At 38.5% G+C, this 27,519-nt stretch overlaps 1 protein-coding gene across 1 annotated transcript in view; it reads right to left on the bottom strand.

Annotated features, from left to right (window-relative positions):
• The window catches only part of ME1 (malic enzyme 1), a 242,233-nt gene that overhangs the window by 51,050 nt on the left and 163,664 nt on the right, over positions 1–27,519 (bottom strand). The window contains exon 7 of the mRNA XM_002714552.5: positions 11,086–11,195. Within this exon, the coding sequence (XP_002714598.2) occupies positions 11,086–11,195 (110 nt within the window). The remainder of the gene's footprint in view (positions 1–11,085; positions 11,196–27,519) is intronic.

Genomic DNA, 27,519 nt, shown 5'->3' with positions numbered 1-27,519 from the left:
CTGGTGTCGTTCCTCCACGAGTAGGGGAGCGACAAAAAATCCCATCAGTTAGTATACCTCAAAAGATATACAGAGATGAAAAACTTTTCAGCACATTAAATTTACTTAGCTATGTCATACCGAAGAACTTAATTAATCAGAGTGAATTTTAAAATTTATATTTCTAAAGTACATTCCAGCTCATAGGGTATTTTCACAAATAATTATTTTGTTCTCAATATAAATCCATGGAGATTCAAGGCCATGAGACTGAAAAGGACATGGGGTGTGGATGGGTTCCTGGGCACTAGCCCAGTCTGACTCCAGAAGCTCAGAGCAGTCAGAGTGCTGGTAATGAACCTCATGGAGGGGTTAATGATCTCATTATTCAGCACATCAGTGCTCTGTGCAATTTGTGGGCCTGAGTGTTTGGATGCACAGGCACTATGAGATCACTCTGGGCAGTGAATCGGCTGGTTCACCTTGGCACAGAAAAGGACTGAGGCTGTGAACACAGCAGCTAGAGTTAACCTCCCCTCTCCATACTCACTATGGTCAAAGGAGATCCACCATGCCAAACTTGGGTGTCACTCTGGACTCTTTATGCACAAATTGTGGCCAGAGCTCCTTGACCCCACTAAGAACATACTTCTGGATCATGGGTATAAACCACAGGCATTCCCCAAGCCACAGATGCATATTTCCAACAGCAAAGCCTTTAGAGGATATAGCAACAAGTGATCCCTCAGATGTGTAAAAACCAACACAGAATTGTAAGAAACATGAACAAGGGAGGCAATATGAGTCCCAAAAAGGAAGACAACAATACATTAATATTGGAATGTGAAGATGGGGAAATTGATTAAATGCTTGAAAAGGAATGCAAAAGAATGATTCTAAGATTACTAAAGGGGTCATTGCTGTAGTGTAGTAGGTTAAGCCTCTGCCTGCAGTGCTGGCATCCCAATTGGGCAGTAGTTTGTGTCCCAATTGCTCCTCTTCAGATCCAGCTCTCTGCTAATGGCCTGGGAAAACAGTGTAAGATGGCCCAAGTGGTTGGACCCCTGCAACCACATGGGAGACCCAGAAGAAGCTCCTGGATCCTGGCTTCAGATCGGCCCAGTTCCAGCCATTGCAGTCTTTTGGGGAGTGAACCAGAAGATGGAAGATCTCTCTCTCCATATCTCCCTTTCTCTGTCTGTAATTCTGCCTTCCAAATAAATAAATAAATCTTTAAAAAAAGATTTCTGAGAAAACACAAAGAAGCAGTTACATGAAATCAGGAAATCTATACATGACCTAGACAAGAAGTTCTGCAAAGAGATAAAGATATTGAGGAAAAATCAAAACAAAATGTTAGAAGTCAAGAGTTCAATATGACAAATAAAAAATACACTGGAAAGTTTTAACATAAGACTTAGTGGCAGAAGAAAGAAAATCCAAGCCAGAAGACAAATCTTTTGAAATATCTGTGAGATGAAAAAAAAAGAAAAAGTAAAAAATTATAAAATCTAAAACAGTTTTTGATCTATGGGATGCCATCAAAAGACCAAACATAATGTCTTAGGAGTTCCAGAAGGTATGGAAAAAAAGACTGATTTAGAAAATTTATTCAGTGAAATAGTAGCAGAAAATTCCCCTAAATTAGAGAAAGATATGAACATCCAAATGTAAAAAGGGAACAGAACCCCAAATAGACATGATCAGAAAAGATATTCACTATGACACACTGAAGTGAAACCACTGTCAAAAGTAAAACACAAAGAAAATACCTTAAAACTGTGCAAAAGAGAAATGCCAGATTACCTTCAAAGGATTTCCAATTAGATTGACAGCAGATTTGTCAATAGAAACCCTACAAGTCAAGAGGAAATGGAGTGATATGCTTCAATTCCGTTAAAAGAAAATAAAAATCAACCCAGCGAATTTCTCATTCACAAATGAAAGTGAAATAAATACCTTTCAGGACAAGCAAAAATGGAAAGAATTTGACATCAACTGGCCAGTCTTTTTTTTTTTTTTTTTTTTGACAGGCAGAGTGGACAGTGAGAGAGAGAGACAGAGAGAACAACTGGCCAGTCTTATAAATGATTTTAAAGGATGAAATACACACAGAAACAGAGAAAGACCGTGAGCATCAAGAAGAATGTGAAGGCAGAAAACCTCCTAGTGAAAGAACATAGGAGATGCAAACAAACAATAGGAATATTTATGGAAAAGTGGCAGGACCAAGTCATTACTTATTAATAACCTTGAATGAAAATTGACTAAGTTTTCCAATTAAAAGATACACAGACTGGCTGAATGGATTAAAAAAATCTATTTATTACATACAAGAAAAAGGGGCAATAGTAGCAATACTCATACCAGAAATAATAGACTTAAAAAAAACTGTTAAAAGAGACAAAGAAGGTCATTATGTAGTGATTAAGAATCAATTCAAGCCGGAGCCACGGCTCACTAGGCTAATCCTCTGCCTGCGGCGCCGGCACACCGGGTTCTAGTCCCAGTTGGGGCGCCAGATTATGTCCCGGTTGCTCCTCTTCCAGTACAGCTCTCTGCTGTGGCCTGGGAGTGCAGTGGAGGATGGCCCAGGTCCTTGGGCCCCTGCACCTGCATGGGAGACCAGGAGGAAGCACCTGGCTCCTGGCTTTGGATTGGTGCAGCACGCCGGCCACAACACACTGGCCATAGCGGCCACTTGGGGGGTGAACCAATGGAAAAAGGAAGACCTTTCTCTCTGTCTCTCTCTCTCTCACTGTCTAACTCTGCCTGTCAAAAATAAATAAATAAATTAGGCCGGTGCCGCGGCTCACTAGGCTAATCCTCTGCCTAGCGGCGCCGGCACACTGGGTTCTAGTCCCGGTCGGGGCGCCAGATTCTGTCCCGGTTGCCCCTCTTCCAGGCCAGCTCTCTGCTGTGGCCAGGGAGTGCAGTGGAGGATGGCCCAGGTGCTTGGGCCCTGCACCCCATGGGAGACCAGGAAAAGCACCTGGCTCCTGGCTCCTGCCATCGGATCAGCACGGTGCGCTGGCCGCAGCGCGCCAGCCGCGGCGGCCATTGGAGGGTGAACCAACGGAAAAAGGAAGACCTTTCTCTCTGTCTCTCTCTCTCACTGTCCACTCTGCCTGTCAAAAAATAAAAATAAATAAATAAATAAATTAATTAATTAAAAAAAATCAATTCAAAAGGGAGATGTGACTATAGTAAATATATATGCACCCAATGTAGGGCACACAGTTTTATAAAACAAATGTTAATTTATCTAAAGGGAGACATATGTTCTAATACAATAATGAGTGACTTTAACACCCCACTTTCATCAATCAGATCAAAAATCAACAAATAAGCGAGAGAGGTAATTTATACTATTCACCAAATGGATTTAATTGATAACTAAAGAACATTTCATTCCACAGCTGCAGAATACACATTCTTTTCACTAATACGTTGGAAATTCCCTAGGACAGACCATATGCTAGGCCATAAAACAAGAAAGAACAAATTTTAAAAAATTAAAATCATACCATGCATCTTTTTAGACCACAATGAAAAGAAGCTAGAAATTAACAACATAATCTAGAAAATATACAGAAATATGGAGACTGGACAACATGTTCCTGATTGAATACCAGGTCATGGAAGAATTTGTTAGGTTCCATTTTGGGCACCAGTGCCAGCTGCGGAAGCCCTTGTGGGCATGCACAGAAACCGGCTGAGACAAGACTTTCATCTTCTCAGCAGTACTGGCGGCAGCAGCTCTGGTGCAACTAGCAGGGAGAAGGCAAGTCTGGTCAGTGGCTCTTTTGTGTGTGTGAGATCCACAGATTGTAGCAGAGGGAAAATCCGCATTCCCCACTGACTCTGAGTTTGGCTGGGAGGATTGACAGGGGGCTGGGTACCCACATGGATTGTGAAGTACCCCCAGCTTCCCAACACACCACAGGCTTTGGGACTCTGGGGCTCTAGCTGCCTACGTGGAACACCCACAGACAGCTGGCTTTGGGAACATCTGCCTGGCTGTGTATATGAAAACGCTTGCAGGAAAGAGCTGACACTCTACACCAAGTGACTGTATGAGCCTTGTGTGCTGAGACTTTGGGGACTCTGTGGCTGCATGAGAGGGTGCAGGCTATAGCTGGGTCTCTGGGAGATCACTATGTGCAGCTCCACATGCTTCGAACTCCATGGTTGCCTAGGGTAGGTCATTGCAGCGAGATTCGTGCTCAGAGTGAGGACTGAGTAGATTAGTTGTGAAGTTCATAAGGAAGAGCTGATGAGTGATGCATCCACGGGGGGCTAACTCCTAGGCACTGGCCACCTTGGAGAAGAGGAGGTGAGGGTATGATCACACCAACAGAGTTGACCATGCTCCCACTTCTATTGATGAGAGATGTACCACAACCAACTTAGGTATCACCCTGGATACACACCCCACCCGAGCACTGACCAGAGTTCCGTGGCTACACCCAGCACACACCACTCAGTATTCACTGAAAGTGCTGACATTCCACTGAACCTCAGAGGCACAGTTCAAAGAAAAAGATCCATCAGAGGAAAGAATCAACAAGTATCTCCATAAATGCCTAAAAGTAAATGTAGAAATTCCAGAAAGAATAGGGGAGGTAACATGACTGCCACAAAGGAGCAAAATAAGATTTCAATATTAGAATGTAAACTTATGGGGCCGGCGCCGTGGCTCACTTGGCTAATCCTCTGTCTGCAGCACTGGCATCCCATATGGGTGCCGGGTTCTAGTCCCGGCTGCTCCTCTTCCAGTCCAGCTCTCTGCTGTGGCCCGGAAGGGCAATGGAGGATGGCCCAAGTGCTTAGGCTCCTGCACCTGCATGGGAGACCAGGAAGAAGCACCTGGCTCCTGGCTTCGGATCGGCGCAGCACCGGCCGTAGCAGCCATTTGGGGAATGAACCAGCAGAAGGAAGACCTTTCTGTCTTTCTCTCTCACTGTCTGTAACTCTACCTGTCAAAAAAATAATGTAAATTTATGAAGAGATTGATGAAATGCCAGAGACGCAATTCAAGAGATTAATGATAGGATTAATCAAAAGCAATCAGAAGCAAAACCATGAATTAAAGAAATCCATACATGACATGAATGAAAATTTTTCCCATTGAGGTTTTAAAGAGAAATCAAAATAAAATATTAGAAATGAAGAATTCAATAGATCAAATAAAAAAAATGTGGTGGAAAGCCTTAACAACAGACTTGATGAGGCACAATAAGAATATCTGAGCCAGAAGACAAATCTTTGGATTTTTTCCGTCAGACCCAAAAAAAAAAAAAAAGAAGAAGAAGAAATTAGAGAAATTAAAAACAGCACTGAAGATTTCTGGGATACTATCATATGATCTAATATATGGGTCTTAGTAGTTTCTCAAGGTGTGGAAAGAGAGAATATACTAGAAGGCCTATTCAGTGAAATAATTACAGAAAACTTCCCCCATTTGAAGACAGGAAGAGATGTCCAAGTACAGTAAGCACATAGAACTCCTAAAAGACAGAACCAGAAAAAAAACTTCACCAACACACATTTCAGTCAAACTTTCAACAGGAAAGCATAAAGAAAAGATTCTAAAACATGCATGAGAGAAATGTCAGATGACTTTCAGAGGATCTCCAATTAGACTCACAGCTGACTTCTCATCAGAAACTCTACAGAGTAGGAGAGAACAGATATAGTCCAAGTCTTGAGAGAAAAAAACTGCCAACTCAGAATACTATAACCTGCAAAACTCTCATTATGAGTGAAAGTGAAATAAAGACCTTCCATAATAAACAGAAATTAAAACAATTTGTCACCACTAGTCCAGCCTTATGAAATTGCTCAAGGATGTGCTACACACAGAAACATGGTCATCACTATAAAAGAAGGTGAAGGTAGCAAATCTCCCAGTAAAGTACAAAGGAAATCCAAACTAAAAAATAGGAATATTTATGGAGAGATGGCAGTGCAAAGTCGTTACTTATTAACAGTCACCTTGAATGTAAAGGACCTTAACTCTCTGGTTAAAAGATACACACTGGCTGAACAGATGAAAAAATAAGAACAATCTATTTGCAGCCTACAAGAAACACATCTCACCAAGAAAGATATTTGCAGACTGAAAGTGAAAGGATGGAAAAAGATATTCCATGCTAACAGAAACCAAAAAAGAGGTGGTATAGCCATCTAATATCAGACAAAATAGACTTTAACACAAAAACTGTTAGAAGAGCAATGAACGACACTATGTAATGATTAAGGGATCAATACAACAGGAAGATGTCACTATGATAAATGTAAATGCACCCAATTACTGGGCTATTGGCTATTTAAAACAAATGTTAGTAGATACAAAGGAAGATATAGGCTCTAATGCAATAGAAACAAGGGACATCAACATTGTACTTTCATCAGTGGATAATCAAGTAGATAGAAAGTCAACAAAGAAAGAACAGAGCTAATCAACACTGTGAGAGAAAATGGACCTAACTGATATCTGTAGAACGTGTAATCCCACAGTTGCAGAATGCACATTCTTTTCATCAGTACATGGAACTTTCTCTAGGACAGAACATATGCTAGGCCATAAAGCAAGTCTCAGCAAACTCAAAAAAACTGAAATCACACCATGCATTTTCTCTGACCACAATGGAATGAAACTGGAAATCAGTAACTCAAGAACCTCTAGACATATGCAGATACATGGAGACTGACAACGTGCTCCTGGATGAACTGTGGGACATAGCAGAAATCAAAAGAGAAATAAAAAAATTTCTGGAAATAAATGAAGATGACAATACAACATACCAAAACTTATATGATACAGAAATAGCAGCATTAAGAGGGTAGTTTATAGGGGCTGGCTCTGGGGCATAGCTGGTAAAGTCGCAGCCTGCAGAGCCAGCATCCCATATGGGCACTGGTTTGAGCCCTAGCTGCTACACTTCCAATCCAGCTCTCTGCTATGGCCTGGGAAAGCAACGGAAGATGGCTCAAGTCCTTGGGCCCCTGCACCTGTGTAGGAAGACCCAGAAGAAGCTCCTGGCTCCTGGCTCCTTGCTTTGGATTGGCGCAGCTCCGGCTGCTGTGGCCAATTGGGGAGTGAACCAGCGGATGGAGGATCTCTCTCTCTCTCTCTTTCTCTGCCTCTCCTCCTCTCTCTGTGTAATTCTGCCTTCCAAATAAATAAATAAATCTTTTTAAAAAAGAGGATAGTTTACAGCTATCAGTGCTTACATCAAGAAATTAGAAAGATAGCAAATAAATGAGCAATCAATGCATCTCAAGGACCTGGAAGAACAATAAGAAACCAATCCTCAAATCAGTAGGAAGTAATAAATAATTAAAATTAGAGAAGAAATAAACAAAATTTAAGGTAGCATGATTTTTAAATGACCAAAAACACAGTAATTACATGTACTATACTTTAGGGATTTCATTTTTCATTCATCTTTATGGAGATTTAGAATTCATTCCTTGTGCTTAAAGGAGATGTTTAATTGAGAAATAAACATTAAAGTACAAAAAAATACAAAAGATCAGTGAAATGAAGAGCTGTTTTTTTTTGGAAAAAAAAAAACAAACTGATACATCGTTGACCCAATTAACAAGAAAAAGAGGGAGAAGACCCAGAACAATAAAATCAGAGATGAAAAAGGAATGTAATAACAGATACCATGAAAATTAAAAAGAATCATCAGGAGCTACTACAAAGAGCTATATGACAATAACTGTGAAACCTAGAAGAAATGGATAGATTCCTGGACCTATAAATCTACCAAAAATGAGTCAGGAAGACATAGAAAACCTAAACAGACCAATAACTCAGACACAGACTGAATCAGCAATAAAGAAAAACACAGAACCAGATGGCTTCCCTGCAGAATTCTACCAGACATTTAAAGAAGAACTAATTCCAATGCTTCTCAAGCTATTCAAAACAACTGAAAGCGAGGGAATGCTCCTAAACTGCTTCAATGAAGACAGCATTACCTTAATTCCTAGACCAGAAATAAATACAACAAAAAATGGTAACTATAAACCAATATCCAAGATGAATATAGATGCGAAAATCCTCAACAAAATATTAGCTAATTGCATCCAGCAACACATCAGAAAGATCATTCATCTGGACCAAGTGGGATTTAGCTGTGGCATATAGGGATGGTTCAACATTAACAACTCAATGAATGTGATACATTACATTAACAAACTGAAGAACACAAACCATTTGATTATCTCAATAGATGAAGAAATAGCACTTGATAAAATACAATATTGTTTAATGATGAAAACCTTAAGCAAATTGGGTATGGAAGGACATACCTCAACACAATTGAGGCAATTTATGATAAACCCACAGCCAACATCTTATTGAATGGGGAAAAGTTGGAAGCATTCCAGAACCAGACAAGGATTCCTACTCTCACCATTGCTATCCAATACAGTTCTGTAAGTTTTAGCTAGAGTCGTTAGGCAAGAAAAAAATCAAAGGAATACAAATTGGGAAGGAGGAAGTCAAACTATCCCTATTTGCAGATGACATGATTCTATATATAGGGGACCCAAGAGACTCCACTAAGAGACTACTGGAACTCAAAAAAGAGTTTGGTAAAAAGTGGGAGGATACAAAATTAACAGAAAAATGAATAGCCTTTGTATACAGAATCAATGCCATATCTAAAAAATTCTAAGGTCAATCCCATTCATAAATGGCTACAAAAAATTAAATACCTTAGAGTAAATTTAACCAAGATGTCAAAGAACTCTATAATGAAAACTGTAAGACATTAAAGAAAGAAACAGAAGAAGACAAAAAAAAAAATGGAAAAATCTTCCACGTTCTTGGATTGGAAGAATCAATATCATAAAATGTCCATAATACCAAAAGTAATTACAGATCAATGTGATCCCAATCAAAATACCAATGACATTCTTCGTAGATGTAGAAAAAGTGATGTTAAAATTCATATGGAGGCTGGCACCATGGCTTAATAGGCTAATCCTCCATCTGCGGCGCCGGCACACCGGGTTCTAGTCACGGTCAAGCCACCGGATTCTGTCCCGGTTACTCCTCTTCCAGTCCAGCTCTCTGCTGTGGCCCGGGAAGGCAGTGGAGGATGGCTGAAGGTAATATGAATGATCTCTCCAAAATATGACTGGCCAATATAACTCCTTAGTCCAACTCTCTCCCATTCCTTCAAATTTATTCCTGTAGACCAACTTTGGCCAACTCCTTTTGTAAAGGGCCACAAAGTAAATATTTTAGGGCTTGTGAGACATGTGGTGTCTGTTTCAGACTTAACTCTGTTGTGGTGCCATGGAAGTGGTCATAAATATTACATGAACAAATGGGCATGGCTGTGTTGTGGTAAGACTTTATAACAGTGGGCTAGAATATGGCTGACAAGTGGCAGTTTGCCAGTGTTTTCTTCTGTCATATTTCACTCATTTATCCCATTAATATTAAGTAACTTGTCTGGGCTAAGCACCATGTTAATCACAAGGGATACAGTGCGGAGAAAGACACCTATGTTCCTTGTCCTCACAAAGCTTAACATTTAGTATGGGAGAGAAATCTTTTTTTTTTTTTTTTTTTTTAGAAAACTTGCATTAATATATAAAACTGCCACTGTGGTCAGAACTACAGGGCAAATGTAAAGAGTGCTACCAAACCAATGAGGCAGAACTGACTGGTGGCAGAGACCTTTGTCATTTAATTAAACTTGTTTCTAACTAACATGATTAAAGTTGTGGTAGAGGCTTTCCAAGGTCAGAAGAAGAAAAAGGGAGGCATTTGTCTTGGGAATGAAACATGGTTGTTATCTGCCTGCCTACGAATGCTTCAACTGTAGTCCCTATCTGCTTGTTTGTAACCATTCAGGTTCTGCTTGTTGGTACAGAGCAATGATGGTAACCCTTGCCAGACAGCAAAGAGCTCAGTATGTGTGTGGAAAAATCATAGGTAACTACCTTCACATGTGCAGTACTGTATCAATCCTGTGGCCGCCATGTAACACTCAAATAGTCAATCAAATGTATGCATGTAACCACAGAAGGGGAGACAAAGAGGCTAAATCCATGCATGAGAAAAAAAAACCTTCTTTGTTCAGGACTCAGTCTTTCAGATAAGAAATTCCATCTGGGCTTTATGCCGGCATTATAAAAGACTACTTCTGTTCCTTGGTGTCTTGTCCTGCTATAGGCCGAGACACAGAAGGATTTCCTGAAGAATTTTGTTATTGAGAAAAAATTTGAAGGGAGGGAAGATTATTCTAGGGAGAGAGATCAACATATGAATAGACCTCATAATAGGAAAAAACCCCTGGCTCATTTCAGGACCCGAGCAAGGATAGAATGGCAAAACTTAAGGAATCTGGAGACAGAGGGAAGGGTAAGACAGTGCATTTTGGGCCACACTCAGGATGTTCAGGACTTAAAGAGAAAAAAATAGGCAGCTCAGATAAAAGCAGACATCCAGGAATCAATAATGGAAAACAAATAGTAAAATGTGGCACATTATATCTACAGACAGCTCTTACTGGGTAAAGCTTAGAAACAATGTATTTCAACCAAGAAGGCTGAAATATGTGTATGTATGTATGTGTGTGTGTGTGCAATTTTTTATTTTTATTTATTTTTTATTTAAGGTATACAAACTTCATACTTTTCATAAATCCTAATTTAGGAACATAGTGACTCTTCCTACCCTACCCTCCATCCCACACTTTTTCCTCCTCCCTCTTCAATTCCCATTTTTATTTTATACTAAGATCTATTTTTAATTAACTTAATGTGTTTAAATTTTTAAACAACCAAATATTTTTCTAGATATTTCATTTTTTGTTTAACCATAATCACTAGGGGTTTTGTCATATTTCTGGAAGCTCATTCTAAGGTTCACAGGTAATATGACACATCTAGAGTCAGAAAGTTTTTATTTTAAATATAGGAATTAAATAAGAAATAATGGGTGAGATCATAAAGCTTAATTCTTGGCATTTAATAGGCAGTTAGAATGTATTTACTGAATCTGGATCATAATAAAATAAAGTAATTTCAGACATATTGTTCTTGATCCATACACAGTGAGTATTTTATTACCTTGAATATCATCATTGAATGTGCAATACTGGTTTCGATACTTGTTCAGGAGACGAAATGCATTCACATTGGCAAAATCTTCAAACTGAATAAGGCAATTCATACCATATCTATGGAACAAAACATTGATAATAATAGAAGAAGTTAATGAAATAATATTTAGAGATAAACTTTTAAAATTATCCCACAGAAAAGACAAAACACTATTTTATTTTAAAGTTCCCATCTTATGGCTTAGTATAAGTATGTGATGTATAAGTATGTGATTCATTCAGCAAATATTTATTGCATGTTTACTATAGAAAAGTCACACAAATTTGACATGTGGAATAATGGAAGTGACAAAGCATGGTCCCTATCCTAAGGAATTCAAAATTTAGTAGAAATAAAAATCCTTTTGAGATAAATATAAAATACATAAAAATAACATAAAAGTGTCATAAATCAGGAATTATAGCTGTTCACAGTAACAAATGAATTAAGTTTTAGTGGACAGTTACAATTTTCTTTTTTTTTTTTTTTTGACAGGCAGAGTGGACAGTGAGAGAGAGAGACAGAGAGAAAGGTCTTCCTTTTTCCGTTGGTTCACCCTCCAATGGCCGCCGCGGCCGGCGCGCTACAGCTGGTGCACCGCGCTGATCCGAAGCCAGGAGCCAGGTGCTTCTCCTGGTCTCCCATGGGGTGCAGGACCCAAGCACTTGGGCCATCCTCCACTGCACTCCTTGGCCACAGCAGAGAGCTGGCCTTGAAGAGGGGCAACTGGAACAGAATCCGGCGCCCCGACCGGGACTAGAACCCTGTGTACTGGCGCCGCAAGGCGGAGGATTAGCCTAGTGAGCCGTGGCACCGGCCCAGTTATAATTTTCAAAAGTAGATATGTAGAGTTTTATAAGCTTAGGGAAAGCAGAAACAAAATAACTGAGGTGAAAAGTGGAAAAGAAAAATGTGCTTAAAACATGGTAAACAGCCCTATTTGGCTACAATGGTGTGATATATGTAAGGGCACTGTGGAATTAAGTTCAGATCTTCATTATGTTATTTTTAATTATTCCTATATGTTCTAGTTTCACCTCCATGTGTCAACGACAGCTAATCCATCAATAGATGAATGAACAAAGAAAATGCGGCATATATATACACAATGAATATTATTCAGCTATACAAAAAATAAAATCATATCATTTGCAACATAATGTTTAGAACTGGAGTACATAGTGCTGCATGAAAAACAAATACCACATGCTCTCCCTTAAATGTGGGAGCTAAAATTAAAAATTAAAAAAATAAAAAAAACAGTTATTTGAACAGTGGCCATCTCTCTATACTTAACCTGTCTCCTTGGCTCCCCACAGTCTGCATGTCTCTCTCAAAGCACTGAGACAGCACCCAAAGTCGCGCTATTGAATCTTAGCCAGGATCTCAGCCATATCCTGCAGTAACTGCTTTCATCACTTACTGGTCCACAATGTGATCCTCTCAGCTGTCTTAGTCCAATAGGATGGTATAACAAAATACCACGGATTGGGTAATTTATAAGCAATCGACATTGCTCACAGTTCTGGAAGCTGGACCACGACAATCAAGGTGGCAGTAGATTCTATGTCTGGTGAGGGCCCTTATCTCATAGTGAGGCTTTCTTGCTGGGTTCTCTCCCACATGGTAGAAGAGACACACATGATCTCTTCCGGCTCATTAATAAGGATACTAACCCCATTCCTGAGGGCTCTCATGACTTCATAATTTCTTCAAAAGTGCCACTACATTATAAGATCACATTGGTGTTTAAATTTCAACATGAATTTGAGGGTGGTAAACACAACAAATATTCTGATCATAACAGTTGTTTTAACAAATTTCTTTTATTCTCCTTGTCCCCAAGCACTCAATTCCTTACCAGTCACTACCACACTGAAATCTATGCTACAGAGAACACTCAATCTTTTCATCTATACTGAGATATTTTTGCACATTTGTTTCTCTTTCCTTTGTCTACTTGCAAAAAGTACTCTTGCATCCTTCTTTCTAACATATGGACCTCACAGTACAACTTTCCACTTCTACAGTAGCAGTTTCAATTACTCCTTCTTCACTATTTCCTTCCTGTCTCCAAGGATTCTTAGGACTCCCTGATTTTAAAATCACTTCTCTTGACTACGACAAAACCAAACCTATGGTTATGTATTAATCTTCCACCCAATGCCAAATCTTGCAGAAAAGCTGGTGCTAAATTTCATCTTCATTTCTGACTTCTTGTCAACATTATGCCTATAATTCAAGGACAGTCTCAAAACCAACACGCCATGTTATTACAGTGCAGATAAGATCTCTCCATCTGTCTAGTCTGATCCAACAAAAATCTGTTAAGTCTGTTTCCATTTTACCATTATATTATTATAAACTTGTCACTGATGAGCTATCTTTTAAAATCACCATAAAATTCACAGGCAAAAACTGGTACTAAATTTTATTGGTATGTTTTGGTGATTACTAGTGAAAGTTGGCATATTTTTCTATATCTTTGTCATTTGTAATTCTTTTTGGAAGATTATGTTTGTTAGTTAACTTTTCTATTGTGTTAGTCCTTGGCTTTATTATTTCATAGGAGGTCTTTATATATTAATAGTGCCTTCTATTATACGTATTGCAAATAGTTTTCCTAATTTAGTAAATGGTGCCATTAATCATTTAGTCAATGTTCCTCTTTGTTTTGATCAAGGAATATTAAGTTATTATACAGTCATATGTTTCAATCTATTTATAATTTCTGATTTTGATGATATGCTTATAATAGCCTTATCCACATATATTAATTTAACTATTAAAATTTTCTTCTATGGTATTACAAAGTTATAAAATAGTTAACTTCTAAATTTGGCATAATTTTATTGCTACATCATAGATTTTAAAGAAAGATAGATTAAAATTTCTGTTTGCCATATAATTAACCCAGCTACACCAGCATCATTTAACAGTTCATATTTCCTCTCATCACTTCTAATCCTATACTATATTCTATTCTATAGTAGGATCTGTTTCTGTGCTTTTCTGTTACTTTACTACTGTTAATGACAACTTTTTTACTTTATAAGATTCAAGACACACAAATATACACACATGCACATTCACTTGTTCTTCACAACCATTCTACAAAGTGGGCACAGAGGCACATCATGTTTCTATTGCTCAGTAATCGTTGTCTAGTAGTAAGGATGCATCCACTAATTTCCCTATGCAGGAAAATATGCCTGTATTTTCTCATGATAGTTTTCTCATAACTTTAATATTTAATATTATTAGTCATCCCCTATTCTTCTTTTAAGTATTTGCTTAGCTGTTACAGTGGGTTTTTCTGAATATTTATTTATTTGAAAGGTAGAGTGACAGAGAGAAAAGGAGACACAGAGTCAGAGACAGATCTTTCATTTACTGGTTTACTCTCCAAATGGCTGCAACAGCTGGAGTTGGAACAGGCTAACACCAGGAGTCCAAAACTCCACAGAGGTCTCTCATGTGCATGGCATGGACCGTCTTCTGTTGTTATCCCAGACACACTGGTAGGGAGACAGACTGGAAGTGCAGCAGCCAGGGCCTGAATGAGCAGTACTCCACTATGGGATTCTGGTGTTACGAGCAGCAGCTTAACCCACTGCAGCACAATGCCAGACCCTGTTATACAGTGCCTTAAGACCACAGACTCCATAGTCAGACCTAGAGATCAAATCTTGTCCTCACATACCGTGTATCTTTAACTCCTTTGTTTCTATTTTCCCATTGGAAAAAATGAGAATAATAAAAGGATATTATCATAAGGCTGTTATAAAGATTAAATGAAGTAACAGATGTTAAGTGCAATGAATAGCACATAAGTACTCTATAATCACTATATTTTTAAAATCTTATGGTACTAATAGAAGCCAATAGACAGTAATGAATAAAATCCACAAAAGCCTAAGAGATAATAACTGTCATCATAAATAATATATCTAGCAAAGCTACCTCCAAGAATAAGGTTAAGGGGGATCCAAGATGGCTGAACAGCGTATAGCCGCAATAATTTAATCTGCTCTGAGATATGAAAAGAACAAAGGAAGGACTACGTTTCCAGGGGTCTGACTGAAGAAGTGAAAAAAACAACAAACAACTCCATGGTACAAGAAGAGAGAAGACAACTACATCACTGCAGGCAGCTATGGTGTGGGCCACCATCTTACCATGTCAAGGTAGAAAGAAATCGCCACACACCACTCACCGGTTTTGCTGAGAGTGAAATCCAGTCACCCACTGACATTCATTTCATCCTGGAGAGCTGACTGGAATCTGTGCAACTGCTGGGCTTGGAGCAGGGAAGCCATCTTGCTTCCTTTGCCTCCCTCATTCCCACAAGACCGCACTCGGCAGCACGAAGTCACACAGTGCATCTCTGTTCTCCTACCAGCATCATAGTCAGAGTCAGGGCAATGTGTGGGGCAAAGAACAGATCCCCTGCCTCCTGTTACTGTGGGAGTTTTAGGGCATTAGCCCCAGAGCCACACTCATACACCCTACATGAGGAATGGGGATTCACCTTAGCATCTGGGGGCTATCCTAGAAGGAGCCCATAAAAACATCTGCTCCCACCCTGGGAGAGCTGGATAATGAAACCACTATGCCCTGCAACACCAGAACTGTAACAATTTGTACTAAATTTCTCTGTGCCACTGGAATCTACCCAGTAGACTTTCAGAAGAACTTACCTGCATTTCACCTCTCTGGATTCCACAATAAAATCTCTGGTATACCTTGTAGTCACCATGTAGGACTGGAACAGGGTTCAGTTCATATCCCCTAATCCTAGGACTAGAGCTGTTGGTATTATAAGCCACTGTACCAGTTGGACTTTCCTAGCCGGACCTGAGGAAGGGTCCATCCATAACACACGGTCCTAGAGCCACAGAAATTGGCTCCATGAGCCCTGGAATCACTCAGGCTTGCCAGTAAGACAAGGGAGCAGAGCAGCCATCTTTGCCTCCCTTGGCACCAAGTACAATTCCCTGGCTATCATAATTGCCAGGGAGACTGGCACTGAACTCTCTTTGGACCAAAGACACACACCCAAGGGAACCCTTATCCAAATCAAGCCACATGTTTGTCCCTATGAACTGCAGCAGACTAGTCCAGTGTATCACTTATAGACACAGATGACATTGATTAAGACAAAAGAAATCACTCAGAGGCTACATTCACCTAGAACCAAAGCCAAAGCAACAAGCCAAGTGATACCCTGCATTACAGCTAAACCATAAACTCTTTCACAATAAAACCTACTCCATAAACAAGATGGGATGCTTACACCAGAGGGAAGAGAAGTCAACAAAGGGACACAGGAGACATGAAGAAGCAAGGAAGCATGACACCTCCAAAAAAATACAATACACCTCCAGAATTAGATCCTGAACTGGAGAAAAACTATGAAATGACAGATATAGAATTCAAAATAATGACTGTAAGGAAACTCAATGAGATGCAAGAGGACACAGATAGATTAAAGAAACAAGGAAATCAGTGAATGACATGAATGATAACATTAATAAGCAGACAGAATTCATTAGGGAATAACAGAAATTTTGGAGATGAATTCTTCAATCAGAGACATGGATGCAACTGGAGGACATTATCTTGAGTGAAATAAGCTATACTAAAAAAAAAAAACCCACATGTTCTCCCTTATATGTGGGAGCTAAACTTTAAAAATCAAAAATAAGAAAGAAAAATATTTATTAGTATGTCTGCAAATATAGTTTTGTAAAACTTTGTTTTATATTGTTGTCAAAACCAATGTTTAAGAATGCTATACTACTATAGTTTTAATGTTGTGTGATTACTTTAAAATATACTGTATATGGGTGAAATGGTCATATTTTCATTCAATTATTGCTTATAGATATTGTCTATATTTCCACTAAATTAGGGTCTTTTTACTTTTTACTTGTTAAACTTCTTATGTGGTAAAGTAGTTAAGCCTTTTTACTATAAATGTAAATTTAAAAAAATATGTTATCTTAAAAAATAAAACAAAAGGAAATGAGGGTTGGAAGCAGAGAGGGGGATAGATTATGTTTTTAGAATTGTATCTGCAAATCACATTGAATCTGTTAAAAACTAATTAAAATTAAACAATTTTAAAATAATAAAGTTAAAAACAATGACAACTTTAGATAAATAAAAACCAAAAGATTTTTACTAAAGGAATTTTTAGAAGATATCTTTCAGGAAAAAAGAAATTAATTCCAGTAAAAAAGATCTGAGATATGAAAAATTGCTACAATGTAAATAAATACAAACCATTTTTATCAACATAGGGCAGTAATGACACCTAGGTTACTTCTAGAACAGAGTGAGGAGGCTGGCAAGTTTGTTTCCTGAACAGTAAGGATGTTGCAGGACAAAAATCTCTAAAACACCCATCTTAGTTCTCTGGAAATCTACCGAAGACTCAAAGAAGATAGCTTCTAAATGGAAATAGGGGTTAATTACTGAAAGGAACATAACGTTTTTCTAGTCTTTATATGTGTATGATGCCATTTTTCATCTTCCCAAGAAACTCATTAGCTATCTTTATTAAACAAACATTATAAAACTGCTATTAATAACTTGTAAAGATAATTCTATGGTTATAAACTATTAGTTATTTTATAACTTTAGCAGAAAAGCAAACTTGGTGGTAACAACTAAATATCCCAAACATAAATATCAATTGGTAATCACGTAGTGACTGCAAAGGCTCCTGCCCATCGCTCTGGTTTCTAAGCAGGCCTTTAGAAAGCAGATGACATGTCACTGGAGGGTGCCCTCCAAAGGTTTCCTCCTGATGTGTCATACACTGGTGGTCTAGCGGTGTCAGACAATCTGTCATTATGTTCAGAAGGAGCAGAATTTTGTGGTCTCTTTACGTGAGGAAGAATCAGAGCCCTCTCAGTTCTATTCCCGGACCTACCACTTACTTGGTTCTGTGGTTTGAGGCTTGTTATAATTTCTCTGTGGTTAAAATGAAGTCCCCACAATGTGGTTTGCCTTCAATGTTTAGGACACAATATGGCCAGGCTATAAATTTATAATGTTTCCTAAGTGAAATCTGGGAATAGACAGGTAGTAAATAGTAAAATGGTCTACAGGATACCTTCTCATTTACAGAAGTTTACTTTAAGAGTTATACTAGGAGGATACTGCATATCAATTTTAATTTCAGGACTTTTGTATACCTAGTAGTTAACTCTGATTTACTCCTAGAGATTTAGAAAGAGGCACTCTAAATTCATTCTGTGATACAAGCATGTTGCATCATATAATACAAGAGAGTCATATAAGGGATATTTTGCTCCAGTTTGAACCAGCCTTGTCACTATGAAATTATAAGTAGTAGAACACTCAGAAGTTAGCCAATTCAAATCTACGTGACTATGAAAAGAACCTACTATTTTATGATCAAAATATCACATAAAGTAGTGGGTGTAAATGGTTTTACGAGGTAACAGAAATACCACCCATAAAATTAACATTTAAAACTCCAGAGATTTTGTACTTGTGGCACTGCTAAATCTAACAAAAACCTCATTACTTGGACTAATCAGTATATCTAGCACTTAATAACTTCCTGGCACTATATCCCATTCTTTATATGGTTTACCTCATTTAATTCTCTCATTAACCCAGTGAGAAAGATACTGTTATCTATTTTACAGATGAAGAACCACAGCTGAGTTCAGAAAGCTATTGAGTAGTAAGGTCTGGACTGAAGTTAAGGGTAATGGTTTTACCTACTACGTATAATGGCTCCCACAAAGCACCAGTACAGAGATAAGTCAGTGAAATGGACAGTATATTTATAACCAAACAGATTGCATTGATAAAGTAAGGGAGTTGTAATTTTATTATAAAGCTGAGAAGACAGCATTTGTATATTCAATATACCACACACTTTTATTATAGAAAGTATATAGAAAGACAGTAGTAGAGAGATTAGTCTTTCTTTGATTAAATCAAACTGTCACAAATTCACTATAACCAGGCTAACAAAGCTTGCTTTGATTTTTCCTGATACAATGAAATGTTTCTTAAGGACAAATTATATAAATGACACTCCGAAGCATTCAAAATCCAGAGTATGATAATTCTGAAGAGTACTTTAGAGATAATTCATTCAATAATACTCATTTTTGACATAGTACTGAGGTTCAATGAACTGACTGGCAAATAAGAAGCATGGACCTTCCCCTTGAAATTCTTATTGGAAAGACAAAGGGTGTAAGCAAAAATGTTAAAGGAAGTTCAGCTTAAAGGCAAAATCAGTGCCACACGAAGAAATCTCTGAAAGAGTCAGGGAAGAAGACAACACAATGGGTGAGGTTTAAGTTGGAACCTTGATTGGATTAAAATAAGACGAGGGGTTGGTCTCAAAATTTGTACAAAGGGACACTGAATCCCAAAAGACCAATATTGGTCCCTGAATCTCTGATTATTAATAACCTTGAATACTCGTATAAATAATTTGAAGTTGACTTCAGTTCTCTCTGGCCAGGAGTCATTTAAACTCAACTCGTTCTTTTAGGAAAAAATTAAGAACAGAGATGTGGTCACCTCTTTGTTAATTCATGGCAATATGGCCCCAGTTTCTACTACTTTACATCTGTATTATTTCATATCATGTAGACATTCCTTGAATTTATTTTACCATTCCTTCTATTATATTTGTTGATGGTTCTTGATTATTCTCAGTGACAGTGGGCATTAAAAGATTAAACCATAATCTTCCATTCTTTTCCAGTGTACTCTCTCTCCCTCATCAGGTTTATCTATATTTAAGGACTCAACAATGATATTTTCCACAAATGAGTTCTAAATTTATATTTCTGTTACTGATCTTTCAAAGACACTCCAACTTTAGTCCTTGCCAAAATAATAGCAAGGACTTTGATAAATGTTATTTAATGTTTCTTCAAAAAGTGTCTGGAGGGGCAGGTGTTGTGGAGCTGTGGGTTAAGCTGCTGCATGGGATGCCCATATTGGAGTGCCTGGGATCGAGTCCCACCTGTTTCCAAACCACCTTATTGTTAATGTGCATGGAAGGCAGTAGAAGATAATTCAAGTATGCTATCTCTGCCACTCACATAGGAGATCTAAGTTGAGTTACAGGTTCCTGGCTTTTGCCTGGCCCACCTCTGGCTATTGCAGTCATTTGGGGAGTTAACCAGAAGATAAAAGAGCTCTCCCTATTTGGCTCTCTGTTTCTGAAATAAATAAATAATTTTTTAAACATTTTAAATGCTTTAATGTGTGTTTATGAATATTATTTTCTTTCTAAGATTTTATTTATTTATTTATTTGGCAGGTAGAGCCACAGACAGTGAGAGAGAGAGAGAGAAAGGTCTTCCCTCTGTTGGTTCACCCCCAGAATGGCCGTTGCGGCCAGCACTGAGCCGATCTGAAGCCAGGAGCCAGGCACCTCCTCCTGGTCTCCCATGCGGGTGCAGGGCCCAAGCACTTGGGCCATCTTCCACTGCCCTCCCGGGCCACAGCAGAGAGCTGGACTGGAAGAGGAGCAACCGGGACTAGAACCCGGTGCCCATATGGGATGCCGCAGGCAGAGGATTAGCCAAGTAAGCCATGGTGCCAGGCCCATTATTTTCTTTTATAATAAGTTATAAAAGTTTAGGATAATATTTTTGTTAATTGTCAACTATTTCAGTATTTAATTTTGTGAAAGCATCTATAGTAAAAACTATCACAACTGCTTTATACCATGGACAATGAATCACAATCAAAATGGAATAATTTTGTATGGATATTACCTGTTTTTCAAAAAAAATGAGCAAAACCTAAGAGCTGTGAGTTCCCTAAAATTTAACAAATTATGAAGCTATATTTACAACTAAAATTGCAATTTAACATATTTTACAAAAAGCATTAAAAATTCCTCTTTGATCCCAAAACAGGTAAAATCTTTTTTATGATTTTAATTTTCTATATAATTATAAAACTCCTAGAAATTTTGAACTTTATTCCTTTGTAAGTTATACTATACAGGAGGCCAATATTGTGGCATAGTGGGTAAAGCCGCCACTTGCTGCACAGGCATCCCATATGGGCACCGGTTTGAGACCTGGCTGCTCTACTTTCAACCCAACCCCCTGCTAATGCTCCTGGGAAAGCAGTGGATAATGACCTATATCCCTGGGCCCCTGCACCCACAAAGGAGACTCACAAGGAGCTCTTGGTTCCTGGCTTTGTCCCAGCCCAGCCCTGAGAGTTGCAGCCATTTGGGAAGGGAACCAGCAGATAGATCTCTAACTCTGCCTTTCAAATAAATAAAATTAGTCTCTAAAAAATTAAAGATTTATTATGTAAATTTCTCTATTTTCTTTCTTTCTTTCTTTCTTTCTTTTTTCTTTTTTTTTTTTTTTTTTTTTACAGGCAGAGTGGACAGTGAGAGAGAGAGACACAGAGAAAGGTCTTCCTTCCATTGGTTCACCCTCCAATGGCCACTGTGGCCGGCGCGCTGTGGCCGGCGCACCATGCTTATCCTAAGTCAGGAGCCAGGTACCTCTCCTGGTCTCCCATGCAGGTGCAGGGCCCAAGCACTTGGGCCATCTTCCACTGCACTCCTGGGCCACAGCAGAGAGCTGGACAGGAAGAGGAGCGACAGGGACAGAATCCGGCACCCTGACTGGGACTAGAACCCCTTGTGCCGGCACTGCAAGGTGGAGGATTAGCCTATTGAGCTGTGGCACTGGCCTCTATTTTGTTTCTAAGATTCACTTATTTATTTGAAAGGCAGAGTTACACAGAGAGATCTTCTAATTGCTGGTCCACTCTGCAAATGGCTGCGATGGCCAGGGATGGGACAGGCTGAAGCCAGAAGCCTGAAACTCCATCTGGCTCTAAAATATGTATTATGGGGCTCAAGCACTTGGGCTATCTTCTCTTGCTTTCCCACACACATTAGCAGGGAGCTGGATTGCAAGTGGAGCATCTGGGACTCAATCCACTGTCCATATGGGATGCTGGCTTTGCAGGCAGCAGCGTAACATGCTATGCCACAATACTGACCTCAAACTTCTCTATTTCTATCAATACTATTCAAAGGAGTCAGAAAAGGAATGGCAAAAAGGTAGAGGGAAGAAAGGGGTCCCTCTGTTAATGTTAAACATTTTGTTAACCCAGATGGGAAACCAGCCTGAGCTAGAAAGCAAGTGTAATAATAAAAGAGGCAAAAAATTCTGTTGATTACTAGGGAGAAAAGCAGGCTCTCCTGCCAAGGTCATGCAGTAGAATCGGTGGCTGGAGTTGTCTGTGCTCAGTCTCGAGAGTATGGCTCCCCTCAGACATGTCTCAAGATAGAACTTTCTCTCTGTCCTGTAAAAGTCACAACCAAATGGAAGGAACAGGAGATGAGAAGGCAGGACAATCTCACCACATAAGAAACGTTTTTCTTCAAACTTTCCAGTGGATATAAAACCCCAAATCACTTCCTTTCAATGGTTTTTTCCTGCTTTCCCTCTGCTCTTTTCAATAAGTCTTTTGCTAAAAATTGCCTTCTTGGTTGGTTTTTCTGTCTTATACTTCATCCTGGGGTTCAAATCAGCTGCAACACAATGACCAATGTCAAAACAATGTAATATAATCTTTTTTTTCCCGCTTTCTATTCTTACATCTTAGCAGCCTTTTCTTGACACATATTTCATATTGCTATTCTTTCTAGTCTAAGGGCTTCAATTAAAGTTGAGGTTCTTTGGACTACAATCTTCACTAGTACCATAATTTCCTGAATAATTATACTTCCTAGTTTTATTTTCTTATCCACTTACTCAGCTTATACATTAAAAAATGTAGTCATGATTTTGAAAGTAGATCCTTTGTAATAAGATCTCATCTAACATTATCACCTTATTCTTGTTTCTTTTTCCCCCACATTTATTCATTTTCAAATAATGTACCGAGCATCTCCCATGTGGGTCCAAAAGTTTTCTTGGTACTGTTGACATGTTACTGCTCTCTCAGAGATTATAGTTTCAAGTTAAGAGGAGGGGGAAGAATTCTGATGCAGAGGGAACATGTTCAAGGGCATGGAGTTAAATAAATCCGTAGTACATTCCAGGATGGTCAATAGGATTAAAGTACTTTGCTTAAAAGAAAAAAAAAGTCAAGAATTAAGTTAGAGAGGTAAACAGTGACAGATTTATACAGGAACTTCAATCTGTGTTAAGGGCTTATACCTGATTCTAGAAGTAGGAAGTTAAGTAGGAATGTGACATAATTGATTTGCATTTTATACTAACTCTGGGTGATCAGGGTGAAAAATAAGCGCTTTAGAGGCTGGCAAAAGTATTTGCAGGAAGCTTATGCAGGAGACAGCTGCAAAACTCCAGTCCTGTAACTGGAAATTAGAATGGGGAAAGAGAGAAGTAGATGGATTTGAGAAACATTTAGAAGACAGAATTGACAACATTAGGTGAAGAGAAGGAAATGGTGAGGAAGAAATAAAGCAAGGATAAATTACAACTTTTTGGTTTGGGCAGGTTATTATATAATAGGATACAGAAAAAGATCAGAACCTTCAGGAAGAGAAGCAGGTTTGGTGAGGAAGATCATCAATTCAGCTTTGAATATGTAGCTTTTGCTACCTTAAAAGATACACAAAGAAAGAGCGCTGTCAATAGAGTGACTGCAGAGCTGGAGCAGCAGCGGGGAAACATAACACTCATCAAAGTCATGGATATGTATCTGAAGTGGTATGATACCAAAGGCCATTACAAAGAACTCAGGAACAAGGAAGATTATTATACAAGAATCATCCATATGGATGAGCAAGACTTTGAAAATGGGGACAAGAATTAGGGGAGAGTAGCCAAGAAATTGGGAAAATATGGAGACATGAAAAACCGAACGTACAAGCATCACAGAACTATGTGTGCGGAGGTTCCTAAGCATGGAGAATTCATAGTCTGAAAGAGTCAGAGTAGGGGGGAAGACACTGATTTCATCTCCCAACCCGTGGACTCCATGTAGAGTAATAAACATGACTATTTAAAATGTGGTAGGTACAGTGGAAGATTTTAAACGAGAGCCCTATTTTTCGTAAAGTGAGGAAATAACAGCAACATCCAGTGAGGAACTGAGAACTGAAGGGAGCCTATTGTTAAAGAATGTGGTCCATTGTGTTAGGCCACTGCATCCCATATGAGTACTGGTTTGAGTCCCAGCTGATCAACTTCCTACCCAGCTCTCTGTTAATGCGCTTGGGAAAGCAGCAGAGGATAGCCCAAGTGCTTGGGTCTCTGCCACCCATTCTGGACACCTAGATGGAGCTGCAGGCTCATGGCATCTGCAGCTACTTGGAGAGTGAACCAGCTAGTGGGAGATCTCCTCCCCAACCTACCTTTCAAATAAATAAATAAGTTTTTTTTTTAAAGAATGGGTTTCTAATTTCTAAAGGCATTGTGAAAACATATGAGAGTGAGGAGAATGTTGGCAGTTTGGTGAGGGGAAGGGGAAGCATGAAACACAAAATACAAAACAGGAAATATGTGCAAGACAATATGGAAATGGACAAATATATGGGAGTACAGGAAAATAGACATTATTATTATTCTTACATTTTAACAGGCAACCAAGCATATCAATTAGGTGAAGCAAGATTTTCTAATTGGGTCTAAAGGCCATCCGATGGACTGCAAAGGAGGGAGAGGGAAGCATCCTGGGAAGTGGAGGGCAGCACGGTCAGCTCAAATCCTCAGAGCAGTTTTGGTTTTAAAGAACTTATCTGTTTCACCATGCCATTATATTTTGACCTTCTATTTCCAGTCTGTACCAATCCTCACGCCTAGAATGCCTTCATATAAGGGATGTAGAAATTTAGAAAATGCGTTTATAAGCTTGATATACAAACTTGCCATAGAGAATTGAAGGTCTCTTCAAACGCATGTTCTCATAAATACTTTACAACCAACTTCAATCGTGTCATTTACTTCTGTAGTTTGAATCACTCTCTGTCTTCTTCTCCATTCAGTTTAGATCAAGCTATTTATTTCTAAAACCCAGCAACTTCCAAAAAACAGTAGGGATCAAATTCTCAGCAGCAAAGAGAACTGTGTATTGTTTTGCTGCAGAATATCAGTCATAAAATTTTAGAGTTAGAAAGGCTCTCAGAAACAATTTAGTAACAAGTAATGCCCAGGAAGGTTAAACACCCCCCAAAGTTATAGGAACAGATACGATAGCGAGCATTTCCTCTAAAAGAAAAACTGGAAAAGCCAAGCACAAAGTCCACTTACGATATGACACACTTTTTTAATGCAGGAAAATATTCTATTACTTCATACTACAAAAATATGGAATATTGTGATACATTTATCAGAATTCATGTGTTTAACTGAATATAAATACTATCCTCAGAGTGTTCACTTTCAGACTACAAATTTGTCCTGTGATGTCACAACTGCTCAACTACTTTCTCAGATATGTACATCCATTTAGACGGTTGTCACTGGAGCACAGGGGTAAAGGCAGTATGAAACCAAATAAAATACTCACTCACTATAAATACTACCAGTTATTAATTAACATATTCGAAATATTATTCCTTTAACAATGTGTTTTACCTTTTTTCTTACAGTAAATTGTATATGCAGATATCATAAAAGGATACTAACTAATATTTGAGAGTCATTCTTGAGAGGCTTGGTTTAAATGCCTTTTCTTTTACAAAGAGAAGGTTCACTTGGATTTCAGTCTATAAATCTTGAAACTATTAGTTTACTTTAGGGAAAGTATTAAGAATTAGTTAACAGCATAAAAACTTTTTTTAAAAAATTATTTATTTATTTATTTGAGAGGCAGAGTCATACAGAGATAGAAATGGAGAGAAAAAGGGAGAGACCTCCCATACTGCTGGTTCACCACCGAGATGGCCACAACAGACAGGGCTGGGCAAGGCCAAAGCCAGGAGCTAGGAGCTTCTTCCAGGTCTCCCACATGGGTAGTAGGGGTCCAAGCACTTGGGCCATCTTCCGCTGCTTTTTCCAGACCCTTAGCAGGGAGCTGGACTGGAAATGGAGCAGCCAGGACTTGAACAGGCACCCATATGGGATGCTGGCCTCAGAGGTGTCAGCTTTACCCCACTATGCCACAACACCAGGCAGAATAAAAATTTCTTAAGACAATACCTAATTCAAAATAAAAAGTCTTCTTTTGTAAATTGGTTTCCTCCTCCAATAAATCATTTCTCAGATATACCTACACATCTTCCTTTTTCATCAATAATTTTCTAGTCCAAAATTAATCTATCTATAAACACCAGGATTTAAGCCCAGTAACTAATATATTCTACTTGAGCACTTATATCCTCAGACACCAGGATTTAGAAGAGCATTAAGTCTTCAAGAATAATCTGGTCAAACAGATTTATTGTAATAAGATTCTACTCCTTATCTTTAGTTTTTAAACTAGGAGCTTGGCCAAATGTGAACTTCTAGAATACATATACATTTGTAAAAATATGTCTCTGTTAGCTTTTTGAAATATATTTTCAGTCCCATTCCAAAATTCTGTCATTCTCATAGCAAGAAAATAACCTCTGTGTTGTTCCAAACACCCATATGAAATACAGACCTGGGGATCTGGGCCTGGAGACCTCTGTTACGCATTTGTCCTAACACATCTCTTATCCCATTCTTTAATCCCTCAAGTCAAAAGTAAAAAAGAAAGAGAGTAAGCGAGCCAGAAAGCATGCATCAAAAAGTATTGCTGGAACAAGGGATGGGAAGAGAAAAAAGACCTTTCCTATCTGATAAGTAAAATGAATGCCATTACCATACTTCAGGCCCCATATTTCTTGGTAACTGACCTCAGAATCCCTTCTCTCCCTAAAAACTCTTGAAAATAAAGATAGTTTTGATGTTTATGCAGAACGAATCCCATTTGACTGTTAAATTTTTCTCCAACCAAAATGAGCCCCGTGTCTTTCAGTGATTAGAAACACCTTAAGAAGTGATGTTTCTCGGGCCTATGTGCTACTGTGTATTATTTTGGATTTTCTGAAAACAGCAATTCTGACCAAGTAGTTTTGGAAAAATTCAGCAAAACAGAACAGACCGCGAATATGCTACCGTAGACTGATAATCTCTGAAAAGGAAATGTAAAATATTTGAAATTTCTCATTTAACTATAAATACCTTTTCACAGCTCCAAAGAGTTAGGAAGAAATCTGAAAAGATTGCAACTCTTAAAATAGGGTAAGTAAAGCACTAAGTTGTCCAAAAGTTTACCATAAAGATTATGAAATCTGGAAGAGTCAATTGTTATTATTTGCTAGTAAATAAAATAAGGACAGTATTTATTGGAGGAAAAAAAAACTTTAAAAGTCCAAATAAGGAATTATGTATCATCAAAGCCAAAACATTT

The sequence above is a fragment of the Oryctolagus cuniculus genome, chromosome 5 (assembly GCF_964237555.1).
Source record: "Oryctolagus cuniculus chromosome 5, mOryCun1.1, whole genome shotgun sequence".
Classification (NCBI taxonomy): Eukaryota; Metazoa; Chordata; class Mammalia; order Lagomorpha; family Leporidae; genus Oryctolagus; species Oryctolagus cuniculus.
This window is presented reverse-complemented; position numbering and strand designations above follow the sequence as displayed.